General features: G+C 40.6%; 1 protein-coding gene across 1 annotated transcript in view; it reads right to left on the bottom strand.

Moving 5' to 3' along the window:
* The window catches only part of clcn2c (chloride channel 2c), a 205,335-nt gene that overhangs the window by 26,849 nt on the left and 160,093 nt on the right, over positions 1–18,393 (bottom strand). Inside the window, exons 18-19 of the mRNA XM_034701145.1 lie at positions 14,488–14,599; positions 8,950–9,020 (exon numbers count right to left, since the gene is read on the bottom strand). Of these exons, the coding sequence (XP_034557036.1) occupies positions 8,950–9,020; positions 14,488–14,599 (183 nt within the window). The remainder of the gene's footprint in view (positions 1–8,949; positions 9,021–14,487; positions 14,600–18,393) is intronic.

Below are 18,393 nucleotides of genomic sequence, written 5' to 3'. Positions count from 1 at the left end.
GTTTTGAATGTCCAGCCTGAATCTAACCCTCTGCTGGAAGAAAGATAAGCCTGTGGATGTTTCCTTAATCATACTCAAACATTTTGAACAAAAAACAAGGTTACACTCCTCAATCTACCTCCATTTAGTCATCCTTTTTTCTTCTCAATAAGCCATTTTAAAGATTTGATCAGATACATCAACTCTAATCCGAGCACTTTACTTTTGAATAATCGACCACGGGATCTGTTTTGTGGATTATCTAACCTCCAGAACTCAAACTGGATCCTCCCTTAGCTTATTTAAACTCAAAAGGAGACCGTTTTTGAACAGGACTCAGTTATGATGTCATGTTTTCATCTTTCTCTCTGTTTCACTGTACAATAGTTTCTATCTTTGTTCCAGACTGTACTTTGTCTATTTGTTGATATTTTATATATTTTTATAGATCTATTTTGGGACAACTACTGCAAAAAAGCTTTGGCCATAAAAGCTCTGCATGGCATCAATTTACATGCTTCATGCTGATCTCCATACAAATAAACATCAAGTAAATAAACAAATATTGAATTATAAGTTAAGGGTCGGACAAACTCAGTTAATGCCTCAGAGATTGTTTCCTGATATGAGAAGCTGGAGACACATTGTTGTTTCTTGTAGATTCACTGGTTAAAAAACATCAGCTGAAGTAGTGACAAAGACTTTAAGACAAACAGATTTGTATTCTATCACAGGAAATAGAAGGAGGCTGATGTTGACTGGAGCTGTTTACTCAGGATAAAAGAGCAGCACACTCTGGGGATTAAAGAGCTGAAACGAAGGATTAGAAAACTTATTTTAACAGCTTCTGTGTCAATTGTTTTGGGATTTAGATTTGATCCTAACCAGCTTCTTGTAAAAGTTTTTAATGTACAGGATCTCACTTCAAACAGATCAGGGGATGGAGGTTTCTGTTGTGTTTTATGACTTAAACTAAGTTTGATGCAGTTATCTCAGTGATGGAAACAACAAAGTGCATTGGTTTGATTTGGTTTTGGCATCTTTGTACCATTATTTCCACTCAGCAGAAGGCCTCAACTTTTAAGTACTCAATAATCTGTAAAAGTATTCAACTGCACAAATCCAGGAATCCCATTCACAGTGACTGTTGGGTGGAAAACCACATTTTAATGATCTGTTCTGTGTGTTCAATCTTCATAAATGTCTTTCACCCTCCAGATTTACTGACAAAATCCAAATAAGTATCTCAGAGGACGACTAAAAGGTTACATTAACATAGATTAGCAGTAAGTGGTGCAGTTGTCCCAAGAAGTTTAGATGAAGCCTGCTGAACGATACAACGATCCTCGTGAAAGGCCACGAATGAGACTGCATCTCATTAGGTTTCCAGAATTTTACTTTCACTTGAGCTCTTAGCTGATGGGTTTCTGTGCTTTGTGAGAAGTGTCCTTTCTTTTGTAAAATCAGCTTTATATCCAACCTTGACCATGTCCACTGCAGTGTGGATCACTGATAACTGTATAGGGAAGGAGGAGACTGACATCAGATCTATGCTTCATCTCCATTGGACCAGTTTGGAAAATGAAGCCAGAGCAGAAGTGCAAAAAAAATGGTGTTCATTGAGTGTCCACTAGAGGCTGGCACCAAACGCCAAAGAAACCCCATTAGAGCCCAAAGTAAAGAGCCATTTACAGCAGATCTAAACATGTTTGAAACCTTGTACTAGTTTTGGGGTTTTAGGACCTCTGATGTTTGCAAATGCAGCAGAAGTCATCAGTGCATCCTGTGCAAACCTGCAAATTATGCTATTTAGTGAAATACGTTTGATAACTGCAGTGGAATTTTAACTGAACTAGAGGTTGTGATAACATAAGTCTTGTCAGAATTTTGTGCTGCATTCATAAGGATTTTTCTTCCCTCATGACTTTTTCTCTGCTTGTCACTGGTCACAAATTATCAACGCTGTGGAGGAAATTTGAAATGAAAGTTTCGACAGCACTCAGAGCTCAGATTTCGGAGGCTCATCTCCCCTGACAGATTTGCTAAGAAAAGCCATCGAAAGAGACACATCTCAAATAATTCACTGGATGAAATACATGGCAGCATGCTGTAAAGGACTTTTCTAGATATCTCTACAGCCCAGGTGGATACCGTGTGCTTGGGTCAGTTGATTTGATTCAAATACACACTTTGCTAATTCTTGACAAATGTGTTGAACATACACAAGATGTCCCAAAGTAGCATTAGTCTCATGCAACCTGCTAAAAACTCATTAAGATAACTTTTGCAGCTTTTACAGAAGACATGAAGTCCACAGTTCAATCATGCTTTTGAGTGAACAGTAATTATTTTGCAGGGGGAACCTCCTGAATGCCCTGATTGCTCACTGTGCCGTACCTATTACCTGCAGTACAGGATTAATACAGCTTTGTTATGGCATGCTGTGGGGAATCAATAACTTGATAACTTATCCCGTTTGAATATCACTCCAAAGAAAATCATTTGCAACACTTTTTCATGATCAGTGATATTCAGCAAGCTTCATAAAAGTTTTAGAAAATTCTGACCTTTAGCGCAGCACCCCACCACGACAATCAATGAGATCTTTAAATAACAGAGAGCACACGTGCTGCGTTCTTGCACAGACGTTGCCTCAAAAAGCAGACAGAGCATGTAATGAGCAGTGCTTCTCCTGCAAATGTGTGAAACTAGTACACTTTGTTTTTTAATCTGTTTCATTACCACAGATGGAGAAATATGTTTCGTCATTCAACTCAAACCAAAATTCCTCCGGTTAAATACATCTCTGAGGTCTTTCTGCTGCTGCCACACAGCGCACCACGAGCGCTGTGTTGCCATGGTGTGAAATATGCGCCTCAGGGTTCACATTTTACGCCACCAAATGAAAAAACACTCCCAGTGTGCCTCCTCTGTTACTAATTTTGTTCTTTTTTTGAGTTCCTCTAGGCACGTCTGAGTTCTGCGGCGTCATTTTGCAGCATGGATTGAAGTACAGAACCAAAGTGGAGAATTTTGGGATGTTTCTAGGTGATATTACAAAGTAGAGGCTGGTCATTCAAAACAACAATAACAGAGCAGATAATGCTGGAAATGGTGCTGGTAATGAAAACAGCTTGAGACCCACTGGATGGATTTAATGGGTGCACTGCTTGATACAAAAACTGAGTGATTAATCAGCTGTTTACCACTGCTTTACACACAGACCTCAGAGCGACGGATAAAAAATGTGCTTCTGAATGATTGAAAATGTGTACAGACTTCAATAATTGTCGCTGACATGTGAAACTAATGAAGCTCTTCAAAAGCCTGACAAATAAATCATTAATAGAGCTAATAGAGTTACTCTGACACACTAATGACTGGGAATGAAGGATGGTGTGTTCTTGAGTTTTATATCAAAGTGATGTTGGAGACTTTCTATTAAGATCTGTGGTTAACAAGCAGGCCTCGACTCCAAACTAACAAGACTTTCAATCAAAGGTTTCTCATTGCACTGGGCAGGAGCTGTTCAACGAATCGACACTGTCTGTGTTTTAGTCACTTTAAAGTTTTGTGATTGATTTTCTGAGACTCTCAGCTCATCATCAGCTTTCACTACGGTGTCCAGGCTGAATGCAACCTGAATTTCAGATGTCTGTGTGTGTGTGTGTGTGTGTGTGTGTGTGTGTGTGTGTGTGTGTGTGTGTGTGTGTGTGTGTGTGATGTTGATGATGAAAAAAGTAAGGGTTGTTTTGTGAATGAGTAAATAGTGAAGCAGAAGAGCTAAGTCATGCTAAAGCAACACTAGACCAAGGCGTAATGCAAGCTGCAGGTCAAGCTGTGTGCAGAAAAACATCTTTACACACAAAATACTTTGTGTCAGCTGGGAGCATCTACTATGACTATGAACCTCTGCATTTTATCACTGATAGGAAAAAAGTCCAACAAATGCATTATCCTTACTTTGAAAAATAATTTGAAAAAAGAAACCAGGAACTCCCTGTCTGATGGTATGACTTTAATAGTAGTTAAGCTTTCCTGACTGCGACTTGGGAACTATGTCAAACTAGCATTGTGCTGCACCAGGTGCCGAAAAATGCTTACACTTTAAAACTGAATGCAAGTGTGGGGGGGAAGCAAACACTTGCCATAAGCAGTGCAAAGTGAGGTTAAACGCTAATTCAAAAGTATGAAAGAATGTTTCATGGTAAGTGAAAAGTTTTAAAAAAGTATCACGTGATTTAAACCTAAATACATTTTATGTATTGAGAGTTTACCTGACATTAAACTATCTGTTCAGTGCAATATGAAGTTATTCTATTATCGTCTATCTTTTCTTTCCATTCCACTCCCCTCCACTCTATTTAATTCCATTCTATTCTACTCCATTCCATTGCATTCTATTCCATTCTATTCCATCACCTTCAGCTCTATTGTATTCTATTCCATCCCCTTCCACTCTATTTTATTCTATTCCATCCCCTTCCACTCGTTTATATTCTATTCCATCCCCTTCAGCTCTATTATATTCTATTCCATCCCCTTCAGCTCTGTTATATTCTATTCCATCCCCTTCCACTCTGTTATATTCTATTCCATCCCCTTCCACTCTGTTATATTCTATTCCATCCCCTTCCACTCTGTTATATTCTATTCCATCCCCTTCCACTCTGTTATATTCTATTACATCCCCTTCCACTCTATTCAATTCTATTCCATCCCCTTCCACTCTATTTTATTCTATTCCATCCCCTTCCACTCTGTTATATTCTATTCCATCCCCTTTCACTCTGTTATATTCTATTCCATCCCCTTTCACTCTGTTATATTCTATTCCATCCCCTTCCACTCTATTCTATTCTATTCCATCCCCTTCAGCTCTATTATATTCTATTCCATCCCCTTCCACTCTGTTATATTCTATTCCATCCCCTTTCACTCTGTTATATTCTATTCCATCCCCTTCCACTCTGTTATATTCTATTCCATCCCCTTTCACTCTGTTATATTCTATTCCATCCCCTTCAGCTCTATTATATTCTATTCCATCCCCTTCCACTCTATTCTATTGTATTCCATCCCCTTCAGCTCTGTTATATTCTATTCCATCCCCTTCCACTCTATTCTATTGTATTCCATCCCCTTCCACTCTGTTATATTCTATTCCATCCCCTTCAGCTCTATTGTATTCTATTCCATCCCCTTCCACTCTATTGTATTCTATTCCATCCCCTTCCACTCTATTTTATTTTATTCCATCCCCTTCCACTCTGTTATATTCTATTCTATCCCCTTCCACTCTGTTATATTCTATTCCATCCCCTTCACTCTATTCTATTCTATTCCATCCCCTTCCACTCTGTTATATTCTATTCCATCCCCTTCCACTCTGTTATATTCTATTCCATCCCCTTCCACTCTGTTATATTCTATTCCATCCCCTTCCACTCTGTTATATTCTATTCCATCCCCTTCCACTCTGTTATATTCTATTCAAACCCCTTCCACTCTATTCTATTCTATTCCATCCCCTTCCACTCTATTTTATTCTATCCCATCCCCTTCCACTCTATTCTATTCTATTCCATCCCCTTCCACTCTATTCTATTCTATTCCATCCCCTTCCACTCTATTCTATTCCATTCCATCCGCTTCCACTCTGTTATATTCTATTCCATCCCTTTCAGCTCTATTATATTATATTCCATTCCATTCCATTCCCCTCAACTCAACTCAACTCCATTCCATTCCATTCCATTCCATTCCATTCCATTCCACGCCAACCCACTCCACGCTACAGTATTCTATTCTATTCTATTCTATTCTAAAACTTCTGTCCCTCTAGTCATTTGTATTTCTAATCTCTTGTTGTTTGATGATTTGGCTGCACAGTGAGCTGACATTTACCAGCTGAGCATTCAACACTACAACAGGTGATCAACTTAGTGTGTGTTAGAGATCAAGTTTGAACACAAGGTCTGAATCGATTTCTGTGGTTTATACATGAAGTGAAATGTTCAGAAGGCTCACCCCAAAGAAACTCTTTAAACTGGGAGGAGGCTCCTGGTGGATGAAATGACATCATGATGAGTGACAAAGAATGAGTGTTGTGATTTGCAAACTTGATTTTTACTGATCATCATTGATGCTGAAAAATGTCCAAAGATCAAACATGTTTTTGTATCGAGTCTGAAGGTGTGATCATTTAATGCTTAATCGTCTTTGATTTGTCAGATTGATGTTGTCTTAGCATATTTCATGCAACACTGAACGTCTTGTATCATGGAATCATTTTTCTCAATTCCTAATCACGCCGCTCGTTCATTGATTGACATGCATCACTGCTGGAGCGTGTGCGCTTGCCGGTAATTGGACAGCAGGCTACATCCCCGTTTGTGGTGAAATTTCCCGATACCTCTGAGGCTTCCCATGCATCATCATTTTGTCTGAACTGTTGCTGGAACCCTGTCATTCAAAAACCCGCCCGCTCCTAATGAAGAGATATGATGCTCCTCTCTGGATTTTTAACGCTGCATGCACAGAGGAAGTCGCCTCAACAACCCCCCCCCCCCCCCCCCCCCGCACATGACACATGAAGTACCACAGCTTTTCTCTATTACAACAGATGCAATGGGACTCTGGTCACTCCAGGAGCAGGACGAGGCCTGACCTGGGAGGCCGTCACTGATTGGACGCCTCGGGTGACGCAGCTGATGATGGACAGCACAACATGCTTGGTTGAAAAGCCTCGTCCTTGTAGAACACTTGACCACAACTCAACCACGTCTTCATATTTAACAGGTAGATCATTTTGGACTCTAATTTGAACAGGTGAAACAGATTTGTAGGATATGCATGAATTAAGTTTAATCTAATAGGACTGAAACTGTTAGTTTAAAACAATAAAGTAATGGAGGCTGGACACAACATATTACAATATTTCTAAAACAGCTGATGGTTTTGTTGAGATATCTAACCATCAACCATTAACGGCCAACTTTTAAGGCCCTTAGAATTTAACCTATATTGAGAATTAGATATCAGATCATTACTCAATCATAATGACACTTTAAGTTCTTATGATGACTTCTACCTTGACTGAAAATAGTCAAAATATTGCTTTGTTTTTTGGCCTTTCCTTACAGTCCTTTTCTTCCCTTTATTGTTCTGTCTGACTTTCTTCTTTTATCTTGAAACTAAAACAATCAATACTCTGTAAAGAATTAAGACTTACAAAAGATATAACGTAAAAAAAATAAATCCATTACAATCCAATCAAAGCTTTGTTACTAAGAATTCATATTTCTGTCTAATCGTTTTTACACTTTCATTGTATTGCAGTTTATTTCACTGCCCTGACTGAATGTCCTGTTTTTCAAAAGTCTGTTATTATTTGACCACAGCAGTTTTCCCATTGACTGTTTGAGTAAATCAACCTTCATAAAAACATGTACTTTTTCCAAGTTTGTAAAAACAACAACAACGTATGGTCTTTGGGAAATAAGTCTAACAGACTTAGAAAAAAGTATGAGCTAAAATCACAAGTGTTGAATTAAAAAGTTACCTTGATTGGTTTAGCTAAAATGACCTGCACAATAGCTTCTCTAACATTTATTTAATCTGGAAATATGATGTTTAATACATCTCTTTAAAAGGTAGCAGAGTTTAAAAATGTGTCATATTTGCATGACACTATTTTTCGGGATTCATCCATCAAATAGATGTCTCATAACGTCTTAACTGGTTCATTAAAAGTCTAGCTTCTTATGAGCAACAACGTTTATAAGGACTCAAAAACAAAATTGCAACAACATTTAAAAATGAGTCCTACAGCGAAAAAGATTTGGGTTTGTCAAAGCTCTACAGTAACTTATTTAAATTGTATGTCTGTAGTTTAATTAAAGAAAACTTAGACCGCTCAACTTAAAACTGCTGGTTCTTTGTGATTATTTTCAGACTTTTTGATGCTATCGTTTGGAGAAACTTAAGTCGTAGGTTTTAAAAAGCTTTACAAAATGTCTTTCAGGACATGATCATGAGAGCACATGATGCATCCTTGGTTTTCCCGATTAGAAGAAGTGGTATCTTAGTCGTCAAGTGTTCTCTGTAACCTCTGACCAATGAAAACATGTTAGACTGAATGTATCCTAGCCTCGACCAATCATGTAAGCAACTAGAGGCAGTGACAGGTCAGTGGGTGAGGCTACAGGTTGTACAAGGAGGAGGGTGTTCAACACATTACGGCACGATGACACAGACGGGTTTCGGCGAAGCCTGGCCCAGATCACAGTCCATCGGCATTTGGGATTAGCCCTGGAATGAAATGACGGCGTGACAATCGCTTGATTGGCTGATGAACCTGTTGCCGGGCGGATTCCAGGCATTCGGGTAGCCCTGATCGGTGGCTCTTACCACGACGGATATCCGGACTCGTTTGGAGGGTCTCCTGTGCTCAGGAGACGTGGGGCTCTCCACGTTGTTGTTTTTCTTCCGGGCGACCAGAGACAAGCAAACAATGTTAAAAAACAACCTCGGTGTCAGTTTGACTTTGCAAATAAAACACCACGTCTACACACTGCAGCGTGACTTCACTGCTGAGGAAATATTTCTAAGGAACAAACAATAAGTGGAGAGATGCAGGGCCGAAGAGATTCTGCCTTAAAACCTGGCAGGATGCAAGGCTGAGACAAAGTGAAAAAGCTTTTATATTGAAGCAGAGTTTTGTGTGCATGTGTGTGTTTGTGCATGTGTGTGTGCTCCGTATATGCGTTTGTCTGCTTGTGTGGGAGGTACTGTACTGTCAAGCGTGAAGGACTGTATGTGAGAGATAGCATAGGACTGTGTGGGTGTACAGAATGTGTGAACGACAGGATGTCAGTGGCTGAGTGTGTGTGTTCGTGTGTGTTTGTGTGTGTTTGTGTGTAACGGTGTTGTTTTTTTGGGGTGTATTCGAGGACAGAGCTCTCTCACCTCCAGGCCCTCTGCGTCTGGACTGGCACAGAACAGGTTCTTTAAAGCAATTCCCGAATTATCTTGAGGACCTGAAGGAGAAACAGAGAGAGATTTAAAACAGAGGAATAATCAGATATATGTCTTTCTGTTAGATTTCTAATTATGCGCCTTCTGCTGCAGATAACTCATCCCACTGATCCAGTCTAGGGGAGCATTATTACAACTGCTGCACCATCTGTAAAAACTCAGTCAGACTCTGGCCTCGGGGATGAAGCTGGAGCAGATCGAGTTTTCAGTGGAAGTCTAAACAGGTTTTTTTTTTTGGCTCTCACTGATATTTCATGAACAACTAAACAAATTCAGATCTTAAAATTCAGGGTACAGATAAGAGCATGCACAAACTGCACAAATCACAAAACTACTGGATGGAAACAGTCATTATCTTCAGAGAGATCTCTCAGCTCAGAGTGCAGAATGAGAAGAGACAGAAATTCCTCCTAAAACCTGAATCACTACCTGAGGGAGAAGAGGGACTTCTCTGCTTCTAATCTGCACTACATGCTAATGAATCAGGACGTATTGTTGCACCCCTAGTATATATTTATATAGGGTAGAGAGAGGATACTACCCCACCTTTCCTACAAGTTACTTAAGTTTTCATCATAAAATGGGAAAAGTACTCTGATTAGATGTAATCTGAATGCTTTTGTGGGAGTACTCTGATAACATGTAATCTGATGACTTTAGGAACAGTTACAGGATGGTAGTCTTTCTGATTAGTTTGGCCAAAGAACTCTGATCATTACAGGCATGTCAATTGTGTGGTGGTTAGCACTGACAATCTTCAACAAGATAATTCTTGGTTCACATCAAGCGGCAAACTCTGGTCTCAAACGATGAAGCCAATGCGGAAGTGCTATAAACTGCAATACATCGAAAATCCGCTTGAGGCTGGCTGCAGAAACACCGGAAACCACATAGATATGAATTGGAAAAAGACGATCTTTTTAGCATTAATAAACATGTTTACAGCCTGGTTCAAAAACCGGCTTGGCCCTACAAAGCTAATCTCTCTAATGGCACACACTGTACGGGGGGTGAATTTTTTTTCTAACGTGACGGTTCAGAAGATATTAAGATTATGAGTTTTGCCCAAATAAGGATATGACTGACGTGACTCCCGGTCGGGAACACACAGCCATTGGCTAAGAGGCTCACACTACGTCACACTCTGCCTAGTTGAGTTCCGCATTACCAATATGGCTGCTGCCATCGATTTGCTTCAAAACAGCTCTCAGGTACAGATGGGTGACGTCATGGATACTACGTCCATATTTTATACAGTCTATGGTTCACATCCTGGACCGAGGCTTTTAATGTGAGAAACATTTTTTTCACACTGTCTAACATGTGCTTTCAAAAATGTTTAAATGAAAACACCTAAATCTCAGTTAGATATGCACTGCCAGGCAGGCCTGTGGTGACGTGGCAGGACCTGCGTGCTTTCAGTGATACAGTTTAGGGTTCAAATCCTGGACAGAGACCTATTGTGGGGTATACAGATAATGTTTTCATCACAAAGGAGACAAACAGAGGCAAAGTGGACAGGGCTGCTGCCTGAATCCAATGCAACTGTGATATCATCACATTCCATAATAATGTAACTTTATGATGTAACAGTAAAAAATATTCTGTTTCAGGAGAAAATTTCAAATGTCTCATTTCACACAAACCCTCTCTACAAGCAAGTCACTGTTTGATCGTGTCTGCTCGTTGTTTTCGATTGTGTTTTAACTTTTGCTTCTTGCAAACTTTCACTGGTATCCACTTTGTTGAGATCATGGACTCCAATATGCAGAGAGCTGAGGCTCAAACTGGTGACAGCTTCAACGCTTCCCCTGTGGAAGACATTTCCAGCCTTTCTGTCCCTGCTGTGGTCACTGTCAGCATGGACCTGGTTGAGGATCTGCTGGTCCAGCTGCTACTGAAGCTGTTCCCTCTGGAAAGCTGCACTAGCTCACATCTAGACCAACAACAACTGCTGACACTCTGTCTCAACTTTAGTGCAACAACTCTGGAGACCCTGAGGAAAGACCCTGGTGTCTCTGTGGACGAAGACCTCCCTCCTCCTTCCTGTGAGGTTTGGAAAGCTGTCGCGCTTCTCGTCTGCAGCGTCATGGAGAGGTTTGGGACAACAAACAGGATAAGGAAGCTAGTGCTGAACAAAGACCCGGCACTCCTGAGCTTCATCCCAGACCAAATCATTGAGTCTGTCCTTCAGATCTACAAGGACCAGTCTGAAGATGTGTGGATTCCCCCACAGATACCCTTTGATAAAGACGGCCTGCTGTTCTCCCAGTTTCTTCCTGAAAACATCAAGGAGGAAATGTTGGAGCAGTACGGACCCTGGATAAGTCGCATGAAGGTCTTCCAGAGAGCGTTCCCAAAAACATGTGGCGAGGAGATCCTTGAGATCATGGACTCCAGTATGCAGAATTCAGAGATTCAAACCGGCGACAGCTTCAACACTTCCCCTGTTGACCAGCTTATGGCTGATGATGACCAAACTGCAGAACAAAATCTGACTAACAGAGCTGTGGTGGAGCAATCCACTATCAAACAAGTCCTGTTGAAGCTCTTTAAACCCCCAAACTTCTGCACACCGAGGAGCCAGAGGAGCCAGGACTTTGATGATGAGATGGTGGAGCACATCCACATGTTGCTCCAAAAGGAGGCTAAGAAGTACGGGAAGAACCGAATCTTTCTTGAACACCTCAACCGCCTCAAAGACCCGAAAGAAGAGGTCAAAATTAGCCGGAAACTGCATCGGCCAATCAAAGCCAGACTGAGAGATGTTTTGCCGAACACCCGCCTGAAGAGAGATGACCTCATGGAGGACGCTCAGGCTGCTTTGTCAGCCTGCAGTCTCATATCTTCAGAGATCATGAACTATCTCAAGCCATCTGTGAGTTTTGCGCCTGACACAAAGCCAGGAGACGAGACCCCATACAGCCTCAACATCCCCATCAAGAGGGAAACGACAGAACCAGGCAGAGAGCTGACCCCGCTGGAGCTGCATGCACAGGAGCAGCAGGCAGGAGCCAGAGAGAAGGTCAATACAGAGGCAACCAAGATGAACAGAATCATCTCTTGGTTCTGTAAACCTTTCAAGAAAAATAAATAGAACAAAAAACAAAGACAATAAGCCGAAGCACCAACAGCTGTGGCTCACCGCAAAATAAAATTTGGCTTTTGCCAGCATTAAGTTGTTGTAGTTGTTGTGAATGTGTTGCAATGAAATGTGTTTAAATGCATCGTTGAATATAAATGTCAAGCTCCAACTCACATCAGCTTATGGGTCTGTGTTTTTCTCCAAGGGCTAGTAACTCTTTACACCCAATACAAGTCAACTCTGTGTTTCAAAAATAAAATAATTAGGCCTACATTTAAAACTCACTTATAGAGTGGTTCCTGTTTATCAACAAGTCCTTGCTGACTAAATGCAAAAATCAAATGGTCAAAAACTAAATCTGGCTCCAGAGGTCAAACAGCAGACAGCGTTGCTTGATTTCACAGCAGTTTTCTTAAAGCGATCCTGCTTCTTCCTCAGGACACTAAACTGCTCATATTTGTGACAGTGGAAATCTCAGGGTTTGAATTCAGGCCCCTGAACCTTGAACCTTGAACCTTCTTATATAATGTGTTGATGCGTGTGTTCCATTCATCTTGATATTTCACTGATACAGTAACACTCATTTACTTATTTTGATTTATTAGCCTTGTTTTTTGACATCTATTGTAATTTTATGATAACTGATTACTTATGTGAATACATTAACTAATCCAAATACATTATGGCTACATTTTAATATGTTGGAGAGAGGTTGTTTCAGAAAAAAGAATATTCGTTATTTTGTTTGCGAGCTTACCAAAATTCGTGACATTTTTTTGGAGATATCCCCCCCTCTGTTTTTTTCACAAATAGCACCCTGATCAGGACATTTAAAGCTCCTGTAGGGAGCATTACATTTGCATTGATTTGGCACCCCCTGTGGACAACACTGTAGCTTCCTTTAGTCTTATGCTGATCCATTCAAGGACATGTAAAAGTTGTGTTTTCATATGAAACATCTCCAACAATCAGAAATGTATCAATGACTATAAATCTTTGCTTTGTGAATCCAACAAAGGCTGCTGTAGTGACGCTTTGCAACTTACTTTGTCTAATGCCTGTAAATGACCATATAGAGAGAATCAGTCTTGTTGCTGAGTAAGTTCATTTCAAGTTATGATTTTGTGCACATAAGATACTTGGTTTGTGTGTTCACAAGGATATTCTTGCACAGAAAATATAAGCCCTTTGTGTGTATGAGATTTTGCTAGCAACATAATGATGTTGTGCGCACAAGAAAATGACCTTGTGTCATAATTCTTGACTTATATATTTATCTAAATCAGTATATTTCTCACTGCAATTGGTTTTGCTCCATTTGTAGACACAGGGAAGGAGCCTGAATGATGACTGAACATTAAAACAAAGCCGCAAAAAGATTGTCTTCATAATGAGTTGACAAAATTGTGACATCAGCACACAAAAAGGACTGACGACAAGAGAGACACGAATCAAAAATCAACCACTGCACGGTGATAAACTTTGATGACAGACAGATAACCTGGACACTGTGAGAGACCGCGGACAGACTGAGCAACCCGGCCTCTGAGACCAGCATACACAGACAAACAAAACAAAAAAGCAAAGAAAGCCGACTTTCTGTTCTGCTAACAAACAGCAGTAGACAGGCCAACACTTCCTGGTACACTACAACCTGAAGACACCAAGAGAGAACTCACAGATCAAGAGTCCGGAACGCTCTCGGACCAAAACAAAATCCAATATTTACCTCGAAATCAAAGCTGACATTGCCACACAACAAAAACCTGTCAGGATGGGAACAGGACAACAGCACATGAAACTGTACTGAGCGTCTGCACTGTCAGCTTACTCTTCTGAATTTTACAGCATGTTTAATAAAGGTGGACTGGACAGTGTTAGCAGACCGGACATGGATCAAATTATAGAACCAAAACACATTATTTTACTAAAGAAAACTAAGAAATAGTCCTTTAATTCTTCAGTTTATGAAAACATATCTGCAAAATTACTCAGATTTGTTGTTATTATCGTAAAGGTTTGAATTATAGCTCAATTATCTACTCAAAATGTTGAGATGAGGAGATGCAGTACACAAAGAACTAACCACAATGTTTGTTTTGTCTCTTTTTAAGTTGTAGGAAGGAGTGAGCACTGAAATGGGAGAGAGAGAGAGAGAGAGAGAGAGAGAGAGAGAGAGAGAGAGAGAGAGAGAGAGAGAGAGAGATAAAGATGCTATTAGTGTTTTGTGAGAGTGAGATCAGAAACAGAGAAGCCATTACCCGCTCTCCATCTGAATCTATTAAATCTGCTTTTCTTTTCCTTTGATTGCTTCATTTGTCTGGTGTTTGGAAACTCTCATTTGTGTGTGTGTGTGTGTGTGTGTGTGTGTGTGTGCTTCTTACTGGTGGGTATCTCGGTGGGTCTCTCCACCACAGACGGTCTCTTCAGTGCAGGTTTGAGCGGCTTCTGAGGAACTGGACGAACAGGGCTGAAGGTGGACTCCTCAGTCGAGATCTGTACACACACACACACACACAAACACACACATATGGTTCGATAAGAAACAGCTTTAAAAACCCATAAACCCAGATCCTGCTTAAGAGATCAACCCCTCCTTCCCGGTCCATGGACTCATTAGACGAGTGGATGCTCTTCTTCGGGGTGATGAGATGGGGGGGAAATCAAAAGGGGGAACAGTGAGGAAGAAAAAACTCCCAAAGGAAAAGTAATCAGCAGGAGATGAGAGCTGAGATGGGCGCTCATGTTGGCCTTGATGTTAAATTTCATGACTTCAATGACTCTCCATGCTATCATTTCCATGACCTAAAAAGTATTTCTGCTGAAGTTATGTTAATGTCTTTCTGAACTTAGGGAAGATTCCGGCATCAAATGCTCATGTTGAACTAGTTAGGAATAATGTAAATCCGTGAAGTTTCCAATTTGAGAATTAATTAATGTCCCTGATACACTGGAGCGATATTGTCTCCTTGTTTAATATAAGACATTGGCAAGCCGCAGTTTCTGCAAAGCTTATCAGTTTTGTTTTTAAAGAGAATTTAAAAAATCCTTTTAGTCTGAAATTATCTGAACATTTGCTTTAAGAGAGGGTCGACCATCTTCATTCAGAAACATCAAACAAAAGCCTTAAAGAACTTTTCATGTTATTGAAGCTCCTGTGAGGAACCTCTGGTTTCTGGCGCCGCCTGTGGACAAAGCAACACCTTCACCCCTTTTCTGTTTTTGTCCTGAATATTTGAATTTGAGTCAAACACAAGAGGCTTGTGCTTTGTTGTGCTCAGTGAAGAAACCCCTCCCACTACACCCTCTATTGATACGTGTAGCAACCATAGACTGTATAAATAATGGACGTAGTATCCGTGATGTCACCCATCTGTTTCTGAACAATGTTTTGAGGCTAATTGCCGGCGGCAGCCATATTGGAAATGATGAACTCAACCAGGCATAGTGTGAGGTAAAGAAGCAGGGTTTGAGCCTCCTAGCCAACAGCTACAGTGTCCCCGCCTGTCAATCAAGTCTGCTGTGCCTCTCTTACTGGAACACTCGTTATCGTAAAATCTTCGAAATTGCGTTTCTCGTTTTTTTTGGACCAGGCTGTCAACATGTTTATTTCTGCTGTACAGATCGACTTTTTGGAATTTGTATGTATGTGGTTTCCGGTACTTCCAGAGCCAGCCTCAAGCGGATCCTCGATGAATTGCAGTTTTTAACACTTCCACATTGGCTTCAATATTGCGGCCAGAGGTTGCCGCTTGGTAGCAACCCACTACATCGCTACTCTGTCCCCCACAGTCTGAGATAGGTGAATCAGACAGGCAGCGAGAGCAAGCACATCACTGGGGTTTGTAAGAGATGTTTCAAACACATCTATCCCCTTAAAGGTGACATATTACGCTTTTTTCATCAATATATATTGGTCTAAGAGGTCCCCAAAACATGTCTTTAAAGTTTATGTTCAAAAAAACACTTTGAAATCAGATTTTGGCATGCCTGAAAAACACTCTTCTTCAGCCCTCCTCAGAACAGTCTGTTTTCTCTCTGACCACGCCCCCTCAGGAAGTGGATGTGGCCTCGGCTCTCCGGCACGTTGATCTAATGTTTACATGTTGGCTGAATATACACGGCTGCTCACAGACCTGCGTTACTTCAACCCTCTGAATCTGATCCAGAATCTGATCCTGACGGAGAGGCGCCTGTAGCAGGACCTTTCTGAACGATTGGTCACAGATTTAGTGTTTCTTGTTGTTTTATTTATCAGTATGTAGACGTGTGTCTTGGTACACAGCTACAAACATGTAGCTATGTGGCTATGCTAACTAGCGCTAGCACTTATCCATGATAAATAAAAATCATCCACTAGATCTTCAAATCTGCAGACGTGGGGAGTAAAACTGACCTTTGCCAGAAAGGCAGCGGGACCTTTCTGAATGATTGGTACCAGATTTTGTATTTCTTGTTGTTTTATTTGTCAGTATGTAGACGTGTGTCTTGGTACACAGCTACAGCTACGACATTTAGCTATGTGGCTATGCTAACTAGCGCTAGCACTTTCCCATGACAAATAAAAATCATCCACTAGATCTTCAAATCTGCAGACGTGGGGAGTTAAACCGACCTTTGTGTTTATTAAGACAGCCTACAACTAGCATGCCTCCCTCCTAAGCTCCTTGTTAGCACACATGTGTGCAGGTAATGAAAAACGGAGGAAGAGTTGAGTTGTATTTTATACAGTCTATGGGCTGAACAAGCTCCGAGCTCTGACTCCGTGACAGACCGGATATTGTTGTGACGTAACAAAAACACGGAAGTCTGAAACGGCTTGTTTCACACACATTTACAAAAAGATGGAGAAATCAGAACAGGGGCAGAATGGATTTTTTTCATTCTCGGGGGGTTTGTAGACATGCCAGGGAAACATATTTCAGGTAGAGAACCATTAAAAAGTCCATTTTGCATGATATGTCACCTTTAAATCAGGGTTCCCACTCTTTTCCTGAGGTTATTTTCCAGGACATTTCAAAGTAAATGTCACATTCAAATAAAAATGTTTATTTGAGTTAAAGTAAACTCCAGAGAAATCGCACCAGTATACAAGACACACTCTGTATTGAAGATCTCTCAGAGATTTAAAAAAGTTTAAACTGTCTTCCTGCCTGGCGTCAACAACGTGCAGTTTCTGTGCAGCTGTGTCGCTCTTTTTGTTCTGTTTGTTTTCACTATGAGGAGTTTGCACTCTTACTAGCTACAGTATGGTAATTGAGCTCTCAGCCTGCAGGGAAAGTTGTGAGGCACAGACCCCCGAGCTCTCTGCCCGACTCCGCTGGTCACTCTTTAACTTCAATATAAGACTCTTTGAATCAAAGGAGCACTCCAAAAGGTTAATTAACCATAAAACATAAACAATATACCCCCGTTTTCTGTGAATGCATGATTATGACCAAGTGAGGGAGAAAAGCCGGACCGGTCTGTGTCACTGTCTTTTCCAGCACAGCGTGCACTCAGCTTTCAATGAATGGAGATGTGTTTTCTTAATCATGTCAGGTCACATGCAGTCATGTTGGAATAATTTTCCAGGACAATTTATGTGATTTTCCAGGACATTTTACTTTTTCTACTATTTTCCAGGTGTTTTCCAATACTGGAAAACTGGTCAACTGTTTTCCAGGTTTTCCAGGTTTTCCAGGATGTGTGGGAACCCTGTTAAATCTTTAACAAAGAAAATGTAATAAAAAGCTGTTTTTGCATGGTGCTGTTAGCTTTGTCTAACCTCCTGCAGCATTAACAGGCATTAAATAGAGCTATTTAGAAGTAATCAGTCTTCACGCTAGAGGTCTGTTTACTTTTGTAAATCATGTTGAAGCCTCAATGTTAATTTCAGTCTGTTCTATAACCGTTTAAAAACCCTTGCAGGAGCTTTAAAGTTGTTACACGACGAAAGCTGGAGGTGATTTGGAACTGTCTATCAAGGAGTTAAAAACCTTTCTGCAGCATTTTTTGCAGCTAACTACTCAAACTACAGATAAAAACTGACTCTCTTGTATCTTTAGTTGGTAGCACCCTGTCGAGATTCTGTTCCTGCTCACTATACATTTTCCCCTACTTAAAGAAAACATCAGACTACGTGGATTTGTCACAGAATGTTGTCAGTGTTTGTAACCACAGGAAAGCGTTTCAAAACTGGGATGAAAGAGGCACAGAAAGAAATGAAAACTGTGTGAAAAGGACGGTAAGAAGTCAGAGACATGAAGAAATAATAAAGCAAGGTTAGGCAAACACACAAACACTCACAC

Source organism: Notolabrus celidotus, chromosome 14 (assembly GCF_009762535.1).
Source record: "Notolabrus celidotus isolate fNotCel1 chromosome 14, fNotCel1.pri, whole genome shotgun sequence".
In the NCBI taxonomy this organism is placed as follows: Eukaryota; Metazoa; Chordata; class Actinopteri; order Labriformes; family Labridae; genus Notolabrus; species Notolabrus celidotus.
Note: the sequence above shows the minus strand (reverse complement) of the source record. Positions and strands in the feature narration are given on the sequence as shown.